At 44.3% G+C, this 22,159-nt stretch overlaps 1 protein-coding gene across 3 annotated transcripts in view; it reads right to left on the bottom strand.

The window, feature by feature from the left end:
- TRAF3IP3 (TRAF3 interacting protein 3) overlaps nt 1–22,159 on the bottom strand; it is a 56,749-nt gene that overhangs the window by 298 nt on the left and 34,292 nt on the right. For all 3 annotated transcript variants that reach the window (XM_030221579.1, XM_030221578.1, XM_030221580.1), the window contains exons 8-14: nt 17,103–17,174; nt 15,163–15,303; nt 14,936–15,073; nt 10,694–10,838; nt 10,408–10,470; nt 10,139–10,251; nt 3,307–3,420 (exon numbers count right to left, since the gene is read on the bottom strand). In XM_030221579.1, the coding sequence (XP_030077439.1) occupies nt 3,307–3,420; nt 10,139–10,251; nt 10,408–10,470; nt 10,694–10,838; nt 14,936–15,073; nt 15,163–15,303; nt 17,103–17,174 (786 nt within the window). The remainder of the gene's footprint in view (nt 1–3,306; nt 3,421–10,138; nt 10,252–10,407; nt 10,471–10,693; nt 10,839–14,935; nt 15,074–15,162; nt 15,304–17,102; nt 17,175–22,159) is intronic.

Here is a 22,159-nt window from a genome sequence, read left to right as displayed (position 1 = left end):
CAGTCGGCTTTGTAAATCACTCAGAAATACCAATGAGAAACATAAATACATAGCAACATAGTAGATGACGGCAGATAAAGACCTACACTGTTCATCCAGTCTGCCCAACAGGCTAAACTCATTATATCCTATATAATAAAACACACCTCCAACATTCTGAAGCTGACTGCATGGCTGAGGCATTCCTGCTCTCTGTATCCATCTCCTGAATTGACATCACGTACTTCTGGGTTCGTCACAAGCAGAAGTGACCAACCACACGAGGTTTCTCGGCTTCAGAATGTTGGAGGCGCATTCTATTAAATAGGATTGGTCAGTTCCTTGAAGCTCAGTGTCCTGCACAGTAACGCTCAGACACCAGAGAAAGAGGGGGGGGAGGGAGGGGGGCCTGACGCCAGAGAGGGGGGGGGGGGGTATCTCTGTCACACACACACTCTCTCTCACAGTCAATGTCTTTCTCTCTCTCACTCACTCTATGTCTCGCACTGTATCACATTCACTCTCTATGAGTCACACAGAGGCGTATTTTCAAAGCACTTAGACTTACAAAGTTTCATAGTAACCTATGGAACTTTGTAAGTCTAAGTGCTTTGAAAATGATCCCCCTAGTCACTCACACACTCTCTTGGTCTCATACACTCAGTCTCACAGAGAGTCTGTGTCTCACACACACTCTCGCACACACTGTATCTGTGTGAAACACTCTCTCTCTCACATTGTGTCTCACATACACACTTGCACACACTCTCATTCTCACACACACACTCACACCCAGACTCACACTCACACCCAGACTCACTCTCTCTCTCTCTCTCTCTCTCTCTCACACACACACACACACACTCACTCGCACATTCACTCTCTCACACACACTCACTCTCACATACACTCAAACATACACACTCCGAGGAAAACCTTGCTAGCGCCTGTTTCATTTGTGTCAGAAACGGGCCTTTTTACTAGTATGGTATAAAGTGATACATCATATGCATACCTGATCTCGATTTGTCCTTGCCATTTTTAGGGCATAGACTGTAGAGGTCTGCCTGGCACTGGCCTGTGTTCTAAAACGTCTGAAGTTGTTGTCAAAAGCCCCTGAACAGTTCCACTTTGGCCCATCCAAATCTATTCAGCCTCGATCAGGGCACAGACCGTAGAAGTCTGCCCGGCACCGGCTTTCCTACCTAATCTCTGCTAAGCTTCTTTGGATCTGTTCCTGCTAAACAGGACCTGACTTCATTAACTAGAATATGCAAGCCTGTAAGTGCAGGAGTAGCCTAATGGTTACTGCAGTGGCCTGAGAAGCAGGGGAACTGGGTTCAGTTCCCATTGCAGCTCCTTATAACGCTGGGCAAAGGCACTTAACCCCCCCCCCCCCCCCTCCTCCGTTGCCCCAGGTACACAACCAGCTTTGATTGTAGCCACAGAAAGGCAATATATCAAATCCCATCACCCTTCTCTTTCCCCTGCATTTGAGCGCTCCTTGCGTATATAAATTTAGAAAATAATAACATATTTATATATATATAAGTGATGCAAAGGGGAGGGTGGGATATATGTAGATAGGGCTGCATGTAGCTTACAGTATTGTGTGTTATGCGCAGCCTTGGCACTGCTGAGCCCGCCGTTATGCCAGGCTGGTGTAACTGCGGATGGCTAGATTTCAGGCACACCAATGTCTGGTTACTCTGGTATCCCATAATGAAATCTGGGCGCCCAGATACCATTATAGGATTGGGCTTTTGCCATATGGCATAAGAGTTGCCTAAAAGGAGGCAGGGCTACAGACAGAATTGCTGCCATGACGGTAAATGCCTTAACGCACTCAGTTGGGAAGGTTGGAAATGTAGGCATGGAAAACCATCCCACTCAAAATGTAGCATTGCCTAGGATCAGTTACTCAGGATATCTCAAAATATTTCCTAAGCTATAAACTTCAGTGTGTGGTTGTACAGGAGGAAAAAGCCTCAACAGACTCCTGAAACTTAGAACTCCTATGAATTTATAGCCATAGAGCTATCTGTCATCACTGGCTTTAAAAAACCTCCTCTTTCCTGTAGTTTATTCATTTATTGAGAGTCAAAACTTGCACTTATCTTAGCTTTGACTCGAGGTTGCTCTCCTTGACGCTCAGCCTTTCTTTGCCACAGCCGACTCTGGTCCAGGTTCTGGTATCTTTTCTACTTCCTGCTTCATGGTCCGTGGTGCTGGCGTACTCTATAGCAACTGTGCTGAGAAGGAAGAGTTGAAGAGCTCAGCACCTGAAGCAGGAAGTGGAAAAGATACCAAAACCTAGACCAGAGTCGGCCATCGCAAAGAAAGACAGAGCGTCAAGGAGAGCAACGTGGAGTCAAAGCTAAGATAAGTGCGAGTTTTGACTCTCAATAAATGAATAAACTACAGGAAAGAGGAGGTTTTTTTAAGCCAGTGATGACAGATAGCTCTATGGCTATAAATTCATAGGAGTTCTAAGTTCCAGGAGTCTGTTGAGGCTTTTTTCCTCCTGTACAACCACACATTGAAGTTTATAGCTTAGGAAATACGGAAAACCAACCATCAGATCTGGCCCCCTTGGAGGCAGAAGAAGCGGGAAGGTCACTGAAACTGAGGTGCACTCTTCCTCGTTGGGAACAGGGTCAAGGGAGAATGGTAAACCGCCTGCTCGCCCGTGGATAAACAGAGCTCCCGGTTTCTGGTGCGTACAAGTTCTGAATTAATCTGAGCAGAGCTCTGTGCACAGACTTGTTGCCAGATGGGCGGTTTTCCCACCCAATTGGGTGGGTTCCCGCGACCGGCTGCGGGAAATTATTGAAGGCTGCGGGTTTTGGGCGGTGTTGGAGGCAGGGTTAATGACATTTCGGAGGCGGGGTTTGCCTTTGTGCGGTTTTGGGCGGGGAAAAGTTTTTAAATCTGGCAACTAGCACAGCTGAAGCACATTTCAACCTTTTTACTTATTTATAAAGATCTCACCTTTTGTCAGATCAAGGCCAGTTTCAGTGGAGTGGATTCCAGGCCAGTGTCAATCCCCCCACCTCAAATTTAACCCTAATAGGCCCATAGGCAGACACGTTTCGTGCTTCCTGATGGATGAATTTAGGTAGCCTGGAGCTGAAAAATCACTAGAAACTCAACACTCTCATCATCTCTTCTCTTCCTCCCTGAGAAGACTCTCTAGGACTGTCTCGCCTGGATTGAAACGTAATAGAACTCCAATATGGCCAAGGGTTCGTGGTGGCAGGAGTCTTGGAGGGGAACAAAGGAAGGGTCTTGTAGTGTGGGCCACAGTGGCCAAATAAGCTGACTCACGTTTGTTCTTCTGCCCTGATGACTCTTCAGCTGGTCTCTGCACTGGCGCAGCTTCGTCTGGCAGGAGAAATACTCATCGCTCAAAGCCTCCAGCTCAGAATGCAGCTCTGTGCACTAAAAATTAAAAAAAAACACTGTCCATCTCTTTTGAAATTTAAACCACTCCTATGAAACAAACTTAGGGATCCTGAAGAAAGACAAAGCAGTTAGTGTGTATCTGAGTTTAAAAAAGGTTTCAACAAATTCCTGGAGGAAAAGTCCATTGTCTGCTATTGAGAGAGAGATAGGAAGCAACTGTTTCCCCTGGGATTTGTAGTATGGAATGTTGCTACTCTTTGAGATTCTACATGGAATCTAGTCACCCTTTAGGATTCCAGAATCTTGCTATTCGTTGGGGTTCTACATGGAATGTTGCTACTCTTTGGGGTTCTATGTGGAATGTTGCTACTGTTTGGGGTTCTACGTGGAATGTTGCCGCTCTTTGAGGTTCTTTGTGGAATGCTGCCGCTCTTTGAGGTTCTACGTGGAATGCTGCAGCTCTTTGAGGTTCTATGTGGAATGCTGCAGCTCTTTGAGGTTCTATGTGGAATGCTGCAGCTCTTTGGGGTTCTACGTGGAATGTTGCTACTGTTTGGGGTTCTACGTGGAATGTTGCCGCTCTTTGAGGTTCTACGTGGAATGCTGCCGCTCTTTGAGGTTCTATGTGGAATGCTGCAGCTCTTTGAGGTTCTACGTGGAATGCTGCCGCTCTTTGAGGTTCTACGTGGAATGCTGCAGCTCTTTGGGGTTCTACGTGGAACGTTGCTACTGTTTGAGGTTCTACGTGGAATGCTGCAGCTCTTTGAGGTTCTATGTGGAATGCTGCCACGATTTGGGTTTCTGTTAGGTACTTGTGACATGGCTTGGCCACTGTTTAGCAAACAGGATACTGGGCTAGATTGACCATTGGTCTGACCCAGTATGGCTACTCTTATGTACTAACTTTCTCTTTAAACTTTCTTCTCTCTTTCTTCCCCTCTCTTCCTTTTTCTCTCGCCCTTCATTTACTGATTTGTTAAAAACAATTTCTTTTTCTTCTCTGTCTTTTTTTTTTTTTTACATTGTTAACCACTTAGCTTGGACTATGATAGGTAGTGTATCAAAATAAACTTCACCTTGACTTGTGCCATGCAACTTCATGGATTCTGACATACTGTCTTTCTGTGGTGCAACCAAAGCGGTTTATATTTAAAAACATTAAAAAATTTTTTTTTTAAAGTTTACTAATAACATTCCAAGAATAAATCTTGTTACAGAAAATAAAGAGGATTAACACAGTTCTTTCATCTTTACACAATACTCTAGGAAATTAAAGTTCAATCAAAATTACAGGATTGGAAGCATGGAGGGGAAAATCGCAGGAGAACAAATCGGATTATGGTGTAGATGTTAATAACGCTTCTGGATTTGGTGGTGGTGTTATTTCCTCCTTAGATTCGAAAAAAGAACTTAAATGTACAGGATCAAAGAAAACAAATTTCACTGAAGACAGGTTCACTACGCATTTACATGGAAAATTCAGCCAAAACAGACGGGCGTAATCTAAGAAAACTTTTGCCCCTCTTTTGGGTTATTCTAGATACATCCTGGAAAAATTCTAAATTTACAACCCAGGAAAAATTTTTCCCTGTATCGAAAGAATTGTTTAAGTGTTCAGTCTCTGTCTGGTTGCAATACAAAAGTCACAATGAGCGTTGCTAACTTTAACCCAGCATTATCGTTCTCAAGTATTTGCGTGAGATTTAATGTCTCAAAAACAGTTCCTTCAACCACAGGCTGATCAAGTCAATTCCTTTTTATAAGGCTGTAGGTAATACATTTTTGAAATTGGAGGATATGCTTGTTCTGGTATTTTTAATATTTCAAACATGTATTTTTTAAAAGTTTATTAAAGGTGCTACAGATACTTGTTTTGGAAAATGTATTAATCGGAATGTTTTTGATCTCTGCTGATTCTCTAATATTTTATTTTAATTTATACGCAGGGACTTTCCCTGGCCCTGTGTACTCACCGTCTGTTTTTCTAATTATGGGGAACTCCTCCCGGGTTTTGGACATAGGTGCGCACTTTTGAGTTTTCAAAAATGGGTGTCCATCCTTGCTCAAACACTCCACCAGATTCTATATAGCGTGTAAAACTAGGTGTATTTTATAAGTATGTACGTAGATTAAGCGTTGTTAACAGCTCCTAAGCAATAATGAGCACTAATTGGCAAAAATTAGAATTTACGTGCGTACATTGCTAATAGTATTCTGTAATGTACTATGCCTAAAGTCTAATGCACGCAAGCAAAAATGGGCGTGTTTAGGGGGCGTTTCTTGGTCATTCTAAAATCGACACACGTTATAAAATGTGGGCCAGTGCGTGTAAATCTATACGCAAGGATCTCACCAGCTTTTTGATGGCGTAAATGGATGCGAGTAGATTTACGCGCATGAACTATGACTAAGCGTATTCTGTAAATGGCGCGTTAATTTTAGGCACCATATATAGAATCGGGCCCTTTGTGTGGGCTCGCTGGAGTAACGTTCGAAGGAAAAGTGTGCGCATGCGTTATCTTTGAATAATGGTGTGATCAGAAGCACAGCCAGACCTTGATTCTTGGGGGGGGGGGAACATTTTGTCTCACCACTCTCCGCCCCGCCAGCAGAAGCCTTCCTGTGGTGATACTCGGCACTGTGCTGCCTGCCCTGCTTTCCCATCCTGGCGCTCATGCTCGGTTTTAGTGAAATTGAGCATTCGTGAAGCTCTGCTGCTCAATTTCACTAAAACCAAGCATGCGTGCGAGGGAGGGGGAAGCAGGGTAGGCAGTGCAGCGACGAAAATATTCGCGCAGGAAAGCTGCTGCTGGCGGGGCTTAGGGGACCCCCCGTGGCTATGCCACTGGATGTGATACATGCATATACCTGTTACACAAGTTACAGATGTAACGTGCTGGGGGTGAGTCTAAATGTCACATATTAGGCAGGATTCGACCAGAACAGACTCTGTAGAGGGTCTTAAATTAACTGGCAGTGCTGATACATGGAAGAGAGACAGTGGCTGAAACTGGAATTCTCTGCGGAGAAGGCCACTCCACACCTGTGCACAGCCCGTGGGAGCATCTTATCCAGGAATCGCAACTGAATATCCAGGCGTGGGGCAACCTGTTTGCTATTCTAAGTCAACTGGATAGTTATCCAGGTCCTGCCCCCAAATACCAACGGTGCCTGGGTAACTCCCAGCTCCATCACTGATCTTTTATATGATCTCTTAAATTAATTTCTCCAGGTATCACTTTTCCCAAAATTTAACTTTCAACTTCTCAGAAGATTGATTATATTGTTGGTTAGTGCCACATATTCTTCTATATCTTAAAAATTGTGAAAAGGGACAACTGTTAAGATGAACCAGATGCATACTTTTATATGCTAAAAAAAAATTTCTATCTGTGGGTTTGGAATAAACTTCTGTGCTCAGATAACTGCCCTCTTTTAAAAAATTTTTATTTTATTTATTTTTGTTACATTTATACCCTGCGCTTTCCCACTCATGGCAGGCTCAATGCGGCTTACATGGGGCAATGGAGGGTTAAGTGACTTGCCCAGAGTCACAAGGAGCTGCCTGTGCCTGAAGTGGGAATCGAACTCAGTTCCTCAGGACCAAAGTCCACCACCCTAACCACTAGGCCACTCCTCCACTGTTGCTACTATTGGAGATTCTACATGGAATGTTGCTATTCCACATAAAAGTCGGCCCTTGCAGATCACCAATGTGGCCGCGCAGGCTTCTGCAGGACGTCAGACTCACAGAAACAGAAGCCTGCGCAGCCTTCTACATGGAATGTTGCTAGTGGAATAGCAACATTCCATGTAGAATCTCCAATAGTAGCAACATTCCATGTAGAATCTCCAATAGTATCTATTTTATTTTTGTTACATTTGTACCCTGCGCTTTCCCACTCATGGCAGGCTCAATGCGGCTTACATGGGACAATGGAGGGTTAAGTGACTTGCCCAGAGTCACAAGGAGCTGCCTGTGCCTGAAGTGGGAATCGAACTCAGTTCCCCAGGACCAAAGTCCACCACCCTAACCACTAGGCCACTCCTCCCCTGTTGCTACTATTTGAGATTCTACATGGAATGTTGCTATTCCACTAGCAACATTCCATGTAGAAGTCAGCCCTTGCAGATCACCAATGTGGCCGCGCAGGCTTCTACATGGAATGTTGCTAGTGGACTAGCAACATTCCATGTAGAATCTCCAATAGTAGCAACATTCCATGTAGAATCTCCAATAGTATCTATTGTATTTTTGTTACATGTGTACCCTGCGCTTTCCCACTCATGGCAGGCTCAATGCGGCTTACATGGGGCAATGGAGGGTTAAGTGACTTGCCCAGAGTCACAAGGAGCTGCTTGTGCCTGAAGTGGGAATCGAACTCAGTTCCTCAGGACCAAAGTCCACCATCCTAACCACTAGCCCACTCCTCCTACTATTCATGCAGGACGTCAGACTCACAGAAACAGAAGACTGCGCAGCCTTCTACATGGAATGTTGCTAGTGGAATAGCAACATTCCATGTAGAATCTCCAATAGTATCTATTTTATTTTTGTTACATTTGTACCCTGCACTTTCCCACTCATGGCAGGCTCAATGCGGCTTACATGGGGCAATGGAGGGTTAAGTGACTTGCCCAGAGTCACAAGGAGCTGCCTGTGCCTGAAGTGGGAATCGAACTCAGTTCCTCAGTTTCCCAGGACCAAAGTCCACCACCCTAACCACTAGGCCACTCCTCCACTGTTGCTACTATTTGAGATTCTACATGGAATGTTGCTATTCCACTAGCAACATTCCATGTAGAAGTCGGCCCTTGCAGATCACCAATGTGGCCGCGCAGGCTTCTGCTTCTGTGAGTCTGACGTCCTGCACGTACATGCAGGACGTCAGACTCACAGAAGCAGAAGCCTGCGCAGCCTTCTAAATGGAATGTTGCTAGTGGAATAGCAACATTCCATGTAGAATCTCCAATAGTAGCAACATTCCATGTAGAATCTCCAATAGTATCTATTTTATTTTTGTTACATTTGTACCCTGCGCTTTCCCACTCATGGCAGGCTCAATGCGGCTTACGTGGGGCAATGGAGGGTTAAGTGACTTGCCCAGAGTCACAAGGAGCTGTCTGTGCCTGAAGTGGGAATCGAACTCAGTTCCTCAGTTCCCCAGGACCAAAGTCCACCACCCTAACCACTAGGCCACTCCTCCACTCTGCCTTCTTTTTTTAATCCACACATCTAGAAAATTGAAATGTTCCTAATAGAAATTACAGTCAAACTTGATGGTAGGATAACATCCATTAAGTTCTTCCACAAATTGTAGTAACTCAGCCAGTAGTATTCCGTAACAAAAATGTCATCTATGTAACTCCCCCAGTATACCCTGGTGTGGGATAACCACACCTGATTCACTTCTACCTCATTTGACCACAACACAATCTTGTATTTGTTATCAACCGACATGGCAAACGCCATTACGGTACTTTGTAAGCCACATTGAGCCTGCAAATAGGTGGGAAAATGTGGGATATAAATGTAACAAATAAATAAATACATCTACCCTGCCGCTAACTGGATTGTGCCATGGCAAGCTGCCTAGATATTCTGGTTAAATCGTTTTTTTTTTTAAAGGAACAATTCAAAAAATGTTCTAAAGGACAATTTTCAAAGGAGTCTACCCATGTAAAAAGAAGGCTTGAAAATCCCACCCCACCCCCCTCCCATTGCAGGTAATAATAAGAATGCTCTTTTACAAGGCCTGTATTTTCACTTGTGGGACAGCAGGCCAGGGGGTGGCATTTTGATGGGAAATCTTTTAAATCGTTTGTGCATACTTTCCATTTCCCTTTGTATCTCTGAAGTGCATTCTCCTGCATTTTCAAAGGGAGGTTTCTTTTTGAAAATGAGTTTTTTCAGGTACCTACAGACTGTTTGGGGCCTATGAAGATGGCTCCATAATTTGTTCTTTAACTTCCTGCATACCAACTCACTAGTATTACCAGTGGATGAGGGTGAAAGGGGATAGACTCAGGAGTAACCTGAGAAAATACTTCTTTATGTAATAGGTGGTGGATGTGTGGAACAGCCTCCCAGCTGAGGTGGTGGAGACAAAGACTATCTGAATTCAAGAAAGCTCGGGACAAGCATGTGGGATCTCTAAGGGAGAGGAAGGGATGGTATGGATGGGCACACTGGATAGGCCATGTAATCCTTATCTGCAGCTTCTGACTAGACCTGACTATGGGACAGAATTGGACCCATAGAATCAACGGGAGCAGAGAAACGTAGAGTGAGGGAGACACAGCCGAACACAGAAGGTTGCAGCATTTCTAGCTGAGAAATGTCAGGATTACAGGTGGTCCCTGCCAGCCCCTGTTGCATGCTAACTACATAAGAACATGCCATAATGGGTCAGACTATCAAGCCTAGTATCCTGTTTTCAACAGTGGCCAATCCAGGTCACAAATACCTGGCAAGATCCCAAAAGAGTAAAACGGATTTTATGCTGCTTATGCTAGAAATAAGCAGTGGGTTTTCCCAATTTCATCTTAATTAATGGCTTATGGTCTTTTCTTTTAGGAAATTAGCCAAACCTTTTTTAAACCCTACTAAGCTAACTGCTTTTACCATATTCTCTGGCAACAAATTCCAGAATTTAATTACACATTGAGTGAAGAAATGTTTTCTCCGTTTTTGTTTTAAATTTACTACTACTGCTGATGTCTCCTGAAATTTTGATCCCTCTGTCCTTCTCACCTCTTTTTCCTTCAGTGCCAGCTGAGATGTCACCTTTTGTAGCTCCGCCCTGTGTTTCTCATCTACTTCATCTTTTTGTAAAGGGAGCTGATTCCTCATAGTGAAAATCTCATCTGAAAAATAAATAAACCCAAAACAACTCACCAGGTAGTTAAACTTTGGATCCAGGTGGTACCTCCAAATCAATAGAACATCGAATCAATGTGAAAAGCATAACTAAGCCATTACCTGCTGATGAGGCTTCGGATGGATTGCACAGTATTACTCACTTTTTAATTGGTTGATGGTTAATTCTAGTGCCAGCTTCTGCTTTTCCGCAATTCTCCATTTATCTGAAGACAGAGAAAATAAGTGCAGACTTATAATACTACAAATTTTCAGAAGGGGCCCCAAGCCTGCCCAGAATTGATAGCAGAATTGGGACCCTCCTTGCAAATTTCTTTCTTGGGCCCCAGCATGTCTAACAGTGGTCCTGAACATGACTGGTGTGATTCTGTGTGCCACAGTTCCAGCCTCGGAGACCTTCCTTCCACCCCTCCCCCCACCCAATAATACCTTTCATGGAACAAAGCTGCTCCTTCTGGAGCTCGTTGTCCTCCTGTGAGGTGTCCAGTCTTGTCTGGAGATCCGTCTGTTCCCTTTCCAGATTGTGCAGGCAAGCTTGCAGCTTCTGAAGTTGTATGTCCTGGGTATCCACACACTGCGAATGAGAGAGGAACACCCCCACCCCAAATTAGAAAAATAAATTCCCTATTATGTCTCGATTCAGCAAACTGCTCCTATCTCTCCTTCTGTTACATAAGTACATAAGTACATAAGTAGTGCCATACTGGGAAAGACCAAAGGTCCATCTAGCCCAGCATCCTGTCACCGACAGTGGCCAATCCAGGTCAAGGGCACCTGGCACGCTCCCCAAACGTAAAAACATTCCAGACAAGTTATACCTAAAAATGCGGAATTTTTCCAAGTCCATTTAATAGCGGTCTATGGACTTGTCCTTTAGGAATCTATCTAACCCCTTTTTAAACTCCGTCAAGCTAACCGCCCGTACCACGTTCTCCGGCAACGAATTCCAGAGTCTAATTACACGTTGGGTGAAGAAAAATTTTCTCCGATTCGTTTTAAATTTACCACACTGTAGCTTCAACTCATGCCCTCTAGTCCTAGTATTTTTGGATAGCGTGAACAGTCGCTTCACATCCACCCGATCCATTCCACTCATTATTTTATACACTTCTATCATATCTCCCCTCAGCCGTCTCTTCTCCAAGCTGAAAAGCCCTAGCCTTCTCAGCCTCTCTTCATAGGAAAGTCGTCCCATCCCCACTATCATTTTCGTCGCCCTTCGCTGTACCTTTTCCAATTCTTCTGAACATGCGCATTACAATTTGACGCTTTCCCTTCTTTTGGCTTCCAACATGGCTGATTTCTTCATTAGGTCTGTAACATTTAAGAGCCCCCACCCTCAATTAATTAGGAAGCAAATCTTAGGCTTAATACTTTTCCTCACCCGCTTTGCTCTATTGTGTGTAGCGATGCATTCTGTTCAATAATAAAGATAACTTTTAAAAAAATATATATATAAAACAACCAACAATAGTTGATAATAAAATCTATAATTTATGATTATTTTACATTGTAATTCTCATTTACAAATGCATTTATTTATTTATTGTTTGCTGACAAGTGAAGCCCTAAGCATTAGGCTTGTCTAGTTTATATAGAAATCTGACCCTGGCTCCCAAATTTGTACCACTGGAGCACAGTTGGGATATGCTGTCTTTTGTTTCATGGTGTTTCTAACTGCTACGATTTTATTTTATTTATTTTTATTGGGATTTATTAACTGCCTTCATGAAGAGATTCACCCAAGGCGGTGCACAGTAGGTACAGTTTTAACATCAAACTTATAATTTTGTTAACAGCATAACAATAGCAAAAATGACCACATATAAACATAAATGATAATAACTGAGGTAAACTTGGGAACAGCAAATTCAAACCTAATAATAAGACTACCATGAAAAATATACACATTTAACAGCATTGAAATTGAAATAACAGAGAGATTTATTACATTTGTATCCCACATTTTCCCGCATAGCAGTAGGCTCAATGTGGCTTACAGGTTCCGGAAAGGAGAGTACCAACTCCGGGAATATATACAGAGTGGAAAATAGAGTAACAGTAGGTGCAAGGAAGCTGATAAGGTTCCGGAAAAGAGAATACAACTCTGGGACGAATATATAGTAGCATTTAGAGAAAAGTAATCCCAATGAGGCTGGTAAGTCTCCGGGGATGGGACTACAGCTTCTAGTGAGCAATACAGAGTAGGATAAGGGTAGAAGTATACTTAATTATAACTGGAGTGGTAAAGTTCGTACAGTTTGAAGTAATAGGATTATGTGGAAGGGGTATTGTTCATTTCTTAGATCGGAAGATGTGATGCATTGTTCATGAATTAGTTCGGGCCTGATGGGTAGGCTTTCCGGAAGAGGTGAGTCTTGAGGTCTTTTCGAAATACAATGTTAGCATAAGACCAATGAAACATCTAATAAGCAAACATTAGAACACTCAACTAACATAAACATGATGCTAATGCTTTTCTACAATACAGCTTATCATGTAGCTGAGGGGCCAAGTGCAGATATGTAGGTGGGAACAAGATGGTTGGTACAGAGTCAGTTGGGATAAATAGATGGGTGGCTAAGCTGAAGGCGAGTTCTTTGTATTATTATTATCACATTTATAACCCACGTTTTCCCACATGTTTGCAGGCTCAACGTGGCTTACAATGTACTGAAAAGGCTAACGCCAGCCCAGTGGTTATACAAATACAATACAATTGTGGTAATCGGATAGGATAGAAGGAACAGGGTAAGAGGGAAAAGGGTAAAGGCAAGAGAGTCCAAAATGATCCATGAATATGCTGTTTTGAAGGACTTTAGGTTTTATGTTGAATCCTTGGGGTCAGCTTTCCGGGATAGGCTGGTCTTAAGTAATTTCCTGAAGCTGAGATGGTTTTGAGTGGTTTTTGACAGCTTTTGGCACGGCATTCCATAATGGAGATTTAGGAATGAACGGGAATAGTTAAGGAAGATAAAAGGAACTGGTCTAAGTTACAATGTGTGTAGCCGGCTAGTCCAGGTGCAGAAAGAATCGGTTGCCCTATGTATTAAAGGCTTGGGAGACGAGCCAGGCTTTTATGATAGCTACAGGGTGAGACAAAAAAAGTAACAGATGTTGCTTCTATTGGGTTTCTGCCAGGTACTTCGGTGTTGGGCCGGCGGTAGTTCCGGATTACCGAGTGGTAAGCCCGCGTTGGACTTACTGCCGCTTTGTAAAAGACCCCCCCCCCCCCAAATAGCTAGGTAGTAACTCTAAAATGTCAGTAACATCAACATAGCTTAAGATAATCAAATGTTGTTTGATAGTAATACGTAAGTATGATGACTCAGTAAGTATGTAAAATTTCTTGTTGACATTCAAAGTGGTTGATGAGAGAACTGCAAAAAAACTGTAGGGGGGGGGGGGCTACTTTTTTGTACCCTGTAGGTTTGGGTACAAATTAGTTAGGCGATCCCCCTCTAGTCGTAGAATAGAAACCAATGTTCTAGTTCTTCAGAACGTCCCAGCTACGGAAGCCTGGAAGCCCTTGTCTTAAACCTTGATTCTGCTGCACCCTCTGGAGTTCAGCTCTTGGTTGTGCTTCTCTTATCGTTTTAAAACTGTGCCCATGTTATGCAAGTAATCGTAAGGCAACAAGTGGAGGAGTGGCCTAGTGGTTAAGGTGGTGGACTTTGGTCCTGAGGAACTGAGTTCGATTCCCACTTCAGGCACAGGCAGCTCCTTGTGACTCTGGGCAAGTCACTTAACCCTTCATTGCCCCATGTAAGCCGCATTGAGCCTGCCATGAGTGGGAAAGCGCAGGGTACAAATGTAACAAAAATAAAATAGATACTATTGGAGATTCTACATGGAATGTTGCTACTATTGGAGATTCTACATGGAATGTTGCTATTCCACTAACAACATTCCATGTAGAAGGCTGCGCAGGCTTCTGTTTCTGTGAGTCTGATGTCCTGCACGTACGTGCAGGACGTCAGACTCACAGAAGCAGAAGCCTGCGCGGCCACATTGGTGATCTGCAAGGGCCAGTGGTGGACTTTGGTCCTGGGGAACTGAGTTCAATTCCCACTTCAGGCACAGGCAGCTCCTTGTGACTCTGGGCAAGTCACTTAACCCTCCATTGCCCCATGTAAGCCGCATTGAGCCTGCCATGAGTGGGAAAGCGCAGGGTACAAATGTAACAAAAATAAAATAAATAAACCCCAGCAGAGCACCTGGCCTGGACCAGGGGCGTAGCGAGACTAGACGGGAGGGTGGGCCAGAGCCCAAAGTGGGGGGGGGGGGGGCACATTTTGGTCCTCCTCCCTGCCGCCACCGCCCCCTGCTGCCACCACTACCACCCCCTCCGTCGCCACTGCATGAAGGTACCTTGTCTGGCAGGGGTCCCCAGCCCCCGCCAACTGAAGCATTTGTCCCGTGCTGGTCTTGCATAGCCTGTCCTGTTCTCAGTCGCAAAGTGTCGCACATGCTCAGTTTCACCGAAACGAGTGTGCACAGCGTGACTGAGAAGAGCAGGGTAACCAATGCAGTGAGACCAGCATGGGACAAACGCTTCAGCTAGCGGGGGTTGGGGACCCCCGCCAGCCAAACCGGGAGGCCCAGGCCCCCGTGACCCCCTCCGTAGCTACGCCACTGGCCTGGACGTTGCTGGGGTTGAGTGGAATTTACCTCAAGTTTGCTCTGGAGAATGTACAGCTCGTTCTGCAGCTCCGTGTGCCTGGCGATTAAATCGCTCCACGCTTTCTTAAATATTTCATATTCTTTTTTCCAGAGGCTACACTCGCCCTCTGTGACCGCCAGCGTCCTCTAGAGAAATGGAAACAGGGATGTCGCTATGTGAATTATAACTCATTATTAAAACATAGCGTCCAAGATTAAAAAGCGCCTTCTCTCACCTGAGCATTCTGCAACTCCTGTTCAGTGCTGCCTTTCTCCTCCAGGATCTTCTGAAGCGAATCCTTCGCTTTCTGTTCATATTCCTGCTTCTGGTCTTCCATCTCCCTGAGGAGTTTCTTTGCTCCAGCCTTCCCAGAGCTCTGTGCAGGAAGAATTTGGAGCCACACAAGAATCAAAGAAAACGTTTCAGCTGCCCTGCGTGTTCTCGACGCAATGCCTTCGTTTACGCTCTGTTGCGAGATTTGTTACTTCAAAATTTCCTTTCTTTCGTGGATTAAGATGGCTACCACTTTTTCTTGAAAACATTGGGTTCTTTTTTTTTTTTTTAAATGCCTAGTCCCTAACCCTCTCGTGCTATAAACTTTGGCACCCAATTTTATAACTTAGCATGCAAAGTTGAACGTGCAGATTTTAGAATATTTCCAGTTGCGTGCCTAATTTAATGCCAATTAGCAGCTAATTATATTAAAATTACTGGCTATAATTGCTGTTAATTAGTTCTAATTAACAGTTACGCGCATAACTTCACTAAAAAGTGGCCGGCGCACATGTCAGCGCATGGGTTCTCCATATTCTAATTTCCCCATTAGCGTGTGGCTCTTACTGCAGGAGCCTTTACAGAGACTATATAGGAGGCTGAAAATCCTCCCCCCCAACCCTCTGCCCACTTTGTAAACAATTTAATTTTGGGTACTCAGCCCGAGTCAGTTTTCAAAGGGGCTAATTTTCAAAACCCTTTGAAAATGCTATTTAGATTTTCTGAAATCTGCAGCAATCCCTCCAGAGCTGAACACCCGGGGTTTTTTTTTGTTAACTTTTATTCAATAAGATCAAGTATACATACATCATAAACTTGAAAGATCAGAAAGTATTCAATATCCATATAATCAAAAAGGAAAATTAAACCCATATTTAGTCCACAATATCTAAAGAGTTAAACCAGAAATCTAATAAGGAAAAAAAATTATCCAAGGAGATCAGCATAAACTAAACAGAAACCTGCAGCCGCTTCGCTATTACTCTAATGGCGTTTTATTTATTTATTTTATTTATTTTTTTTACTTCCCATAACTGACCTTTAAGGGCCTGATTCTATATATGGCGCCTAAAATTAACGTGCGGTAGGCAATCGCACCTAAGCGTATTCTAAATACCACGGGTAAATCTACACTCAGTATTTAGAATACGCTTAGGCGTAGTTCATGCGACTAAATCTATGCGCGTCCATTTACGCCAACAAAAAGCTGGCATAAATCTCCGCGCTGGCCTATATTTTATAAAAACGTGCATAGATTTTGGAACACACATGAAACACCCATTTCCACCCCCTTTTTGCCAGCACGTGTTAGAATTTAGGTGCAATATATTACAGATATGCTTAGTAATGTACACACGTAAATTCTAATTTTTGCCAATTAGTGCTCGTTATTGCTTGTTAAAAACTGTTAATGCTTAACAGCTTGTTAAAACAATCTACGTGCATAGTTATAGAATGCGCCTAGATTTACGCACAGAACCTTGCGTAACTCTAGGCACGCTATGTAGAATCCGGGGTTAAATGTAACTTCTGATCCTAGTTGGAAAATCTCCTAATGGTTGTTTAAGATGTTACTGCTCATGAACATAATGGAACTCCTTTTGTCCCCCTCCCCAGGTGCCAATATGGCACCTCCTCCCCAGCTTGGTGCACCAAGTGGTCTCCCTGTTTGCTGACACTGCACAATGGCCCTTTCTGTTCATAGTTTTTGCTAAGTACAGTCTCATAGATAAAACAGGGACACACCCAGAACTTGGATTGGCTTCATCAGATTGATTTTGGATAGACGAGAAACTCATGATAGTCAGTCTATGAGACAGATTAAGACACGATCTCGCTACCACTCTGACTGGCACTGCGTCTTACTGGATGCATTCCCCGCCCCTGAGGCGAAAGGGTTACCTGTGAGCTTGCACGCAGCTGTCTTTCAAGGGCTCCCACTCGGCTCTTCAGTTTGTCCTCGCTCACCTGGACCTGAAAGAGAATCCAACCAGTGTGTTGACGGTTTTCCTTGTCCGAGATTTGGGCTCATTAATCTCTTTTAGAGTAGAGTTACTCCAATCTGTTTGAAATTACAGCACATCTGTGCCAATACAGAATTCGGGCATTTCATAGACGGTGCGAGTTAAGAATTTTGTTGATGGAAAAGAAATATAGAGTTGGATATCTGGAGAAGGGTTGATGCTCACATCAAGGGGACAATTGGCAAAATAGGCAAAATATCACCCATCTTTTCCTTCTTGGAAGCCATCTTGTGGAGTCCGTCAGGGGTCTCCTTTGTCTCCCACTATGTTTAATGTGTTGACCAGTTCCTTGGGTTATATGCTCTCGTTAGCTGGTTAAGATTTTTACTTATGAGGATAACATTACTATATTGTTACCTGTGGGCAACACACTTGTTGATAACTTGTGGAGTACTGTGAACTGTATACGACAGCTTGAGAGATGGATAGCAGATCATTTCTTAAAATTTACTACATTTTTATTGATTGGTCAAGCTGATCAAATTTGGAATGATGCTCTTCTTCAAGGAGATGGTTTAAAATTTAAATTTGAATCTCAACTAAAAGTTTTAGGAGTATTGTTTAATAGTTAACGTACACCAGAGCTGCAGATTTCTTCTTAAATTAAAAATCTTTTCTTTTTTAGGGCCCTGTTTACTAATGCATTATAGGCGCGTTAGCGTCTTTAACGCACGTTAACAGTGTACGCGCCTAAAATATCGCTCCATGGTGTGTGAGTATTGTGTTCAATTCTGGTTGCCGCACCTCAAAAAAGACATAGTGGAATTGGAAAAGGTGCAGAGAAGGGCGACAAAGATGATACAGGGGATGAGACGACTTCCCTGTCAGGATAGACTGAAAAGGCTGGGGCTCTTCAGCTTGGAAAAAAGGCGGCTGAGGGGAGATATGATAGAGGTCTATAAGATAATGAGTGGAATGGAACGGGTCGATGTGGAGCGTCTGTTTACGCTTTCAAAAAATACTAGGACAAGGGGGCATGCGATGAAGCTGCAGTGTGGTAAATTTAAAACGAATCGGAGGAAATTTTTCTTCACTCAACGCGTAGTTAAACTCTGGAATTCGCTACCGGAAAAGGTGGTTAAGGCGGTTAACTTAGCGGACTTAAAAAAAAAAGGGTTGGACGGCTTCCTGGAGGAAAAAGCCATAGAATGTTATTGAATGGACGAGGGAATAATACAGTATTTCTAGGATGGTCGGGACAAATTGCTTGTTCTTTTGGCCGCTGTCGGTGACAGGGTGCTGGGCTCGATGGACCCTTGGTCTGTCCCAGCATGGCGATGCTTATGTACTTATATTCTTATAGGCGCCTACATGGTTAGCGCGTGCGCTAATTGTAGGCACGTTAAAAATGGTGACGCGCCTTACTAAACGGGGCCCTTAATGCAAAAATTGCACAGAATCAGAAGTTTGTTAAACGCTCAGGTTTTTCAACTAGTGGTCCAGAGTTTACTGGTCTCACAGTTGGATCATTGCAATTTGCTTTATGTTGGTTGCGCTAAGCTGCTATTGAGAAGATTGTAGACTATAAAAATACTGTGGCTAGCAGGGGCGTAGCCAGACACCCAAATTTGGGTGGGCCTGGGCCCAAGATGGGTGGGCAGAAGAACTCCACCTTGTCCCACAAGTGATTTGGTCTCTCCCTCTCTTGCCTGCATCCATATGGTCTCTCAAACATCCACCCTTCCCTGAATACCTGTTAAATAGCAGATTTTCACCAACAGCGAGCAGCAACTAATACACACTGCTCATGCTGGCCCCACAGCCTTTCCTCTGATGCAACTTCCTATTTCCGCATAGGCGGGAATACATCAGAGGGAAGGCCTTGGGGCCAGTGCGAACAGTATGTATCAGTCGCTGCAGGCAAAGATCTGCTATTTAAAAGGTATGCAGGAGGGACAGTTGGGAGTTTTCGGCTGGTGGGGCTTGAGAATCCCTGCCAGCCACATTAGAGATGTGCTGCTACTGGGTGGGCCTGAACCCAAAGTGGATGGGCCTGGGCCCACCCGAGCCCACCCTTGGCTACGCCACTGGTGGCTAGGCTGATTTTTTTTTCCAGTAATTTTGATAAGTTGATCTATTACTGAGGGCCTTACATTGGCTTCCAATCATGGCACGAATAGAATTCAAGTTTTGTACCATGACTTATAGAATACTATTTGGCCTAGCTTCGTCTTACTTAAGCTGTATCATTCGTTCTTCGAGAAGCCGTAATAGCAGGAAGTTTTTGCTAATCCAAAACCGTACCGTTTGGAAGCAGCTTTCTATTCTACTCTCCATGATCAAGTTGTACATATCTGGAATCCTGTGCCAATTACTATAAGGAAAATAAGCTCTTATCCTGTCTTTAGAATGAAGACCTACTTTTTAAGAAATACTTAAAAGACTCTTAAATTTTGTACAGCTCTGTTTGTACAAGTATATTTTGTAAATACATGCGGACCACAAGACTGTTTTGTATTGTATTGTATTTTAAACCTATAATCATCAGAACTGCTACCCTTAACACTAACCCAGGCTAAAGCAAAAACATGTCATGTGCATCTCCGGTCCTGCAGGTCCCCAGTGGGTTGTGAGCGAGAAGGGAAGCAGATTCCTGAGCTGGAAGGCGCTCACTTGTAAAGTCTTACATGTGTGTCTACCACTTTCAGCCCCAGAAATTCCACCCAATATAACCTAAGGCACGAGTGTCCTACCTCGGCCCTCACCAGGTCGGGTTTTCAGAATTTCCCCAATGAATATCCATGAGATCACTTTGCATGCAGTGGAAGTGCATGCAAACAGATCTCATGCATATTCATTGGGGAAATCTTGAAACCCCGACTGGATTGTGGCCCTCAAGGGCTGAGGTTGGACAACCCTGATCTAAGGTGCCCTTTTACTAAATTATGCTAAAGAATTAGCGTGTGTTAAGTGCCATGCAGTCCATAGGTATACAATGGGCTGCGCAGCAGGGGCGTAGCTACGTGGGGCCACGGGCCCCCACAGATTACGCCCTGACCCCCTCTACATCTGACCCGCCGCCACCCACCGCCGCATCAGGTACCTTGTTTGCTGGCGGGGGCCCCCAAACCCCGCCAGCCAAAGAATCTTCTTCAGCCCCAGTCGACTCCGGCGCCTTCGTTGTGTGATCATCTATTTCTGACGCCTTACGTCCCGCACCGTGCATGTAGCCCCGTGCAGGACGTAAGGCGTCAGAAACAGAAGATCACACAACGAAGGCGGAGTCGAACGGCGCTGAAGAAGACTCTTTGGCTGGCGGGAATTGCAGACCCCCGCCAGCAAACAAGGTACCTGATGCGGCGGGGGAGGGGGGTTGCGGCGGGGGGGGGGGGGTCCAAAGTGGCAGGGTGGTCGGCTAAACAGTGCTCCCCCACCTCAGGTGCTGGCTCCCCCTCCCGCCGAGGTCTGGCTAAGCCCCTGCTGTGCAGCATTTAGCGTGCAGTAAATCCATTCAGCACGCCTTAGTAAAAGGACCCTTGAGCCTTCAGTAAAACTTGAGAATCTCTGCTAGAGATTTTGAAACCTTTCCCAAGGGACACTCTGGTCTGAAAACTCCTGGAAGGTCTGGGATTAACAGAGGGAAAGTTGGATTTATGAAGGTCTGGGATTAACAGAGGGAAAGTTGGATTTATATGTTGTGGTTGTCTGATTTCTATTTTTCCTTTTCTCCGTTTTTTAAGTTGCCTTTTATCACGTCATTTCAAGGGATTCTAATTTATTTTTTAAAGAATAATTTAAGAGTATTATGACATCTCCAAAGTAAGCAGATACCAATGTGGGAGGCCTTGTAAAATCATTTCTCCGTTTCACATACCAATTTTATTTAATGTACAACCTGTAGAAATGTATCTAAGCAGTTTACATTGGTAAAAATCATACATTCCTTTCTTTTTGCTCACTAACACAATAACCCTGCTGTTTAAATAATGAGCCACCCTCAGCCAAAATGTGCTAATAATCGGTAATTAAGCCAAGACGGGTCAATAAAATCAGTTAACTTGTATCTTGATTCGTGTGCCTGACGCAGTGATATTGTAAACAAAACATTGCATCCTAGTTGGACTGCTACTGGTATTCACTAAGAAGCACTCATTTCAGCCTCAGAATTAACAGTTCACGTTGCCGTTCTTACCTAAAACCACCCTTCCTTGGAAAGGATGAGCCAACATCCCATTTCTTGGCCGGGTGAAGGCATTACCCCAGCGCGGGTCAGTTAAGTCGGCAGGCAGCTCTGGCTTAGAAAATCAGGGACCGAGCACTAGTCTACACCCTGCGTCAGATCTGAGGTTTAAAAATCAGCTTCCTGCCTGTCTGAATATGAAATGTTTGTTTCCTGCCGAGGCTGTGTTTCTTAGAGCTGTTCTCTACCTCCTGGCAGGTGTTCGAAACCACAGATCATCTGTTAAAACACTTTTTCACACTGCTGCAGTTTTGAAAGTGTCCCGAGAAGGGGATTTTTTTTCTTCTTCTTCTCTTTATTGTCATGGTTGGCTTTCTGGGTCTGTCTCAAGTCGCTGAGTATAATAACTAGGGTAATGTATGATGCATAAAACGGGGTGAGGGGTTAGTGTTGTTAATGCTAACTCCTTTCCGTTTCCTCCCTCCCTCCTATTCCCCTCCCCAGTCCTCCAATAATCCAGCATCTCTCTTCCTTCTTTCCCTGTGTTCCAGCATCTCCCAATAAGTATCCCTTTCTCTTCCCTTCCTCCTGTATTCCCCTACCCCCCCCCCCCCCCCCCCATGAAATCTCTCTCCCTCCTTCCCTTGCAAATCCCGGCATCTCTTCCTCTCCATTTCTTTACCCCTCCCTGGGTCTAGCATCTCTACCTTTTCCCTGCAGAAGCCCTAGCATCTTTTCCCCTTCCCCCCATCAGGCATTACTTTCTCTCTTCTGCCCCTGTGGCCTGCCATTCTTGCCCCTGTAGCCAGCGGTGT

Source organism: Microcaecilia unicolor, chromosome 12, assembly GCF_901765095.1.
Source record: "Microcaecilia unicolor chromosome 12, aMicUni1.1, whole genome shotgun sequence".
Taxonomy (NCBI): Eukaryota; Metazoa; Chordata; class Amphibia; order Gymnophiona; family Siphonopidae; genus Microcaecilia; species Microcaecilia unicolor.
Note: the sequence above shows the minus strand (reverse complement) of the source record. Positions and strands in the feature narration are given on the sequence as shown.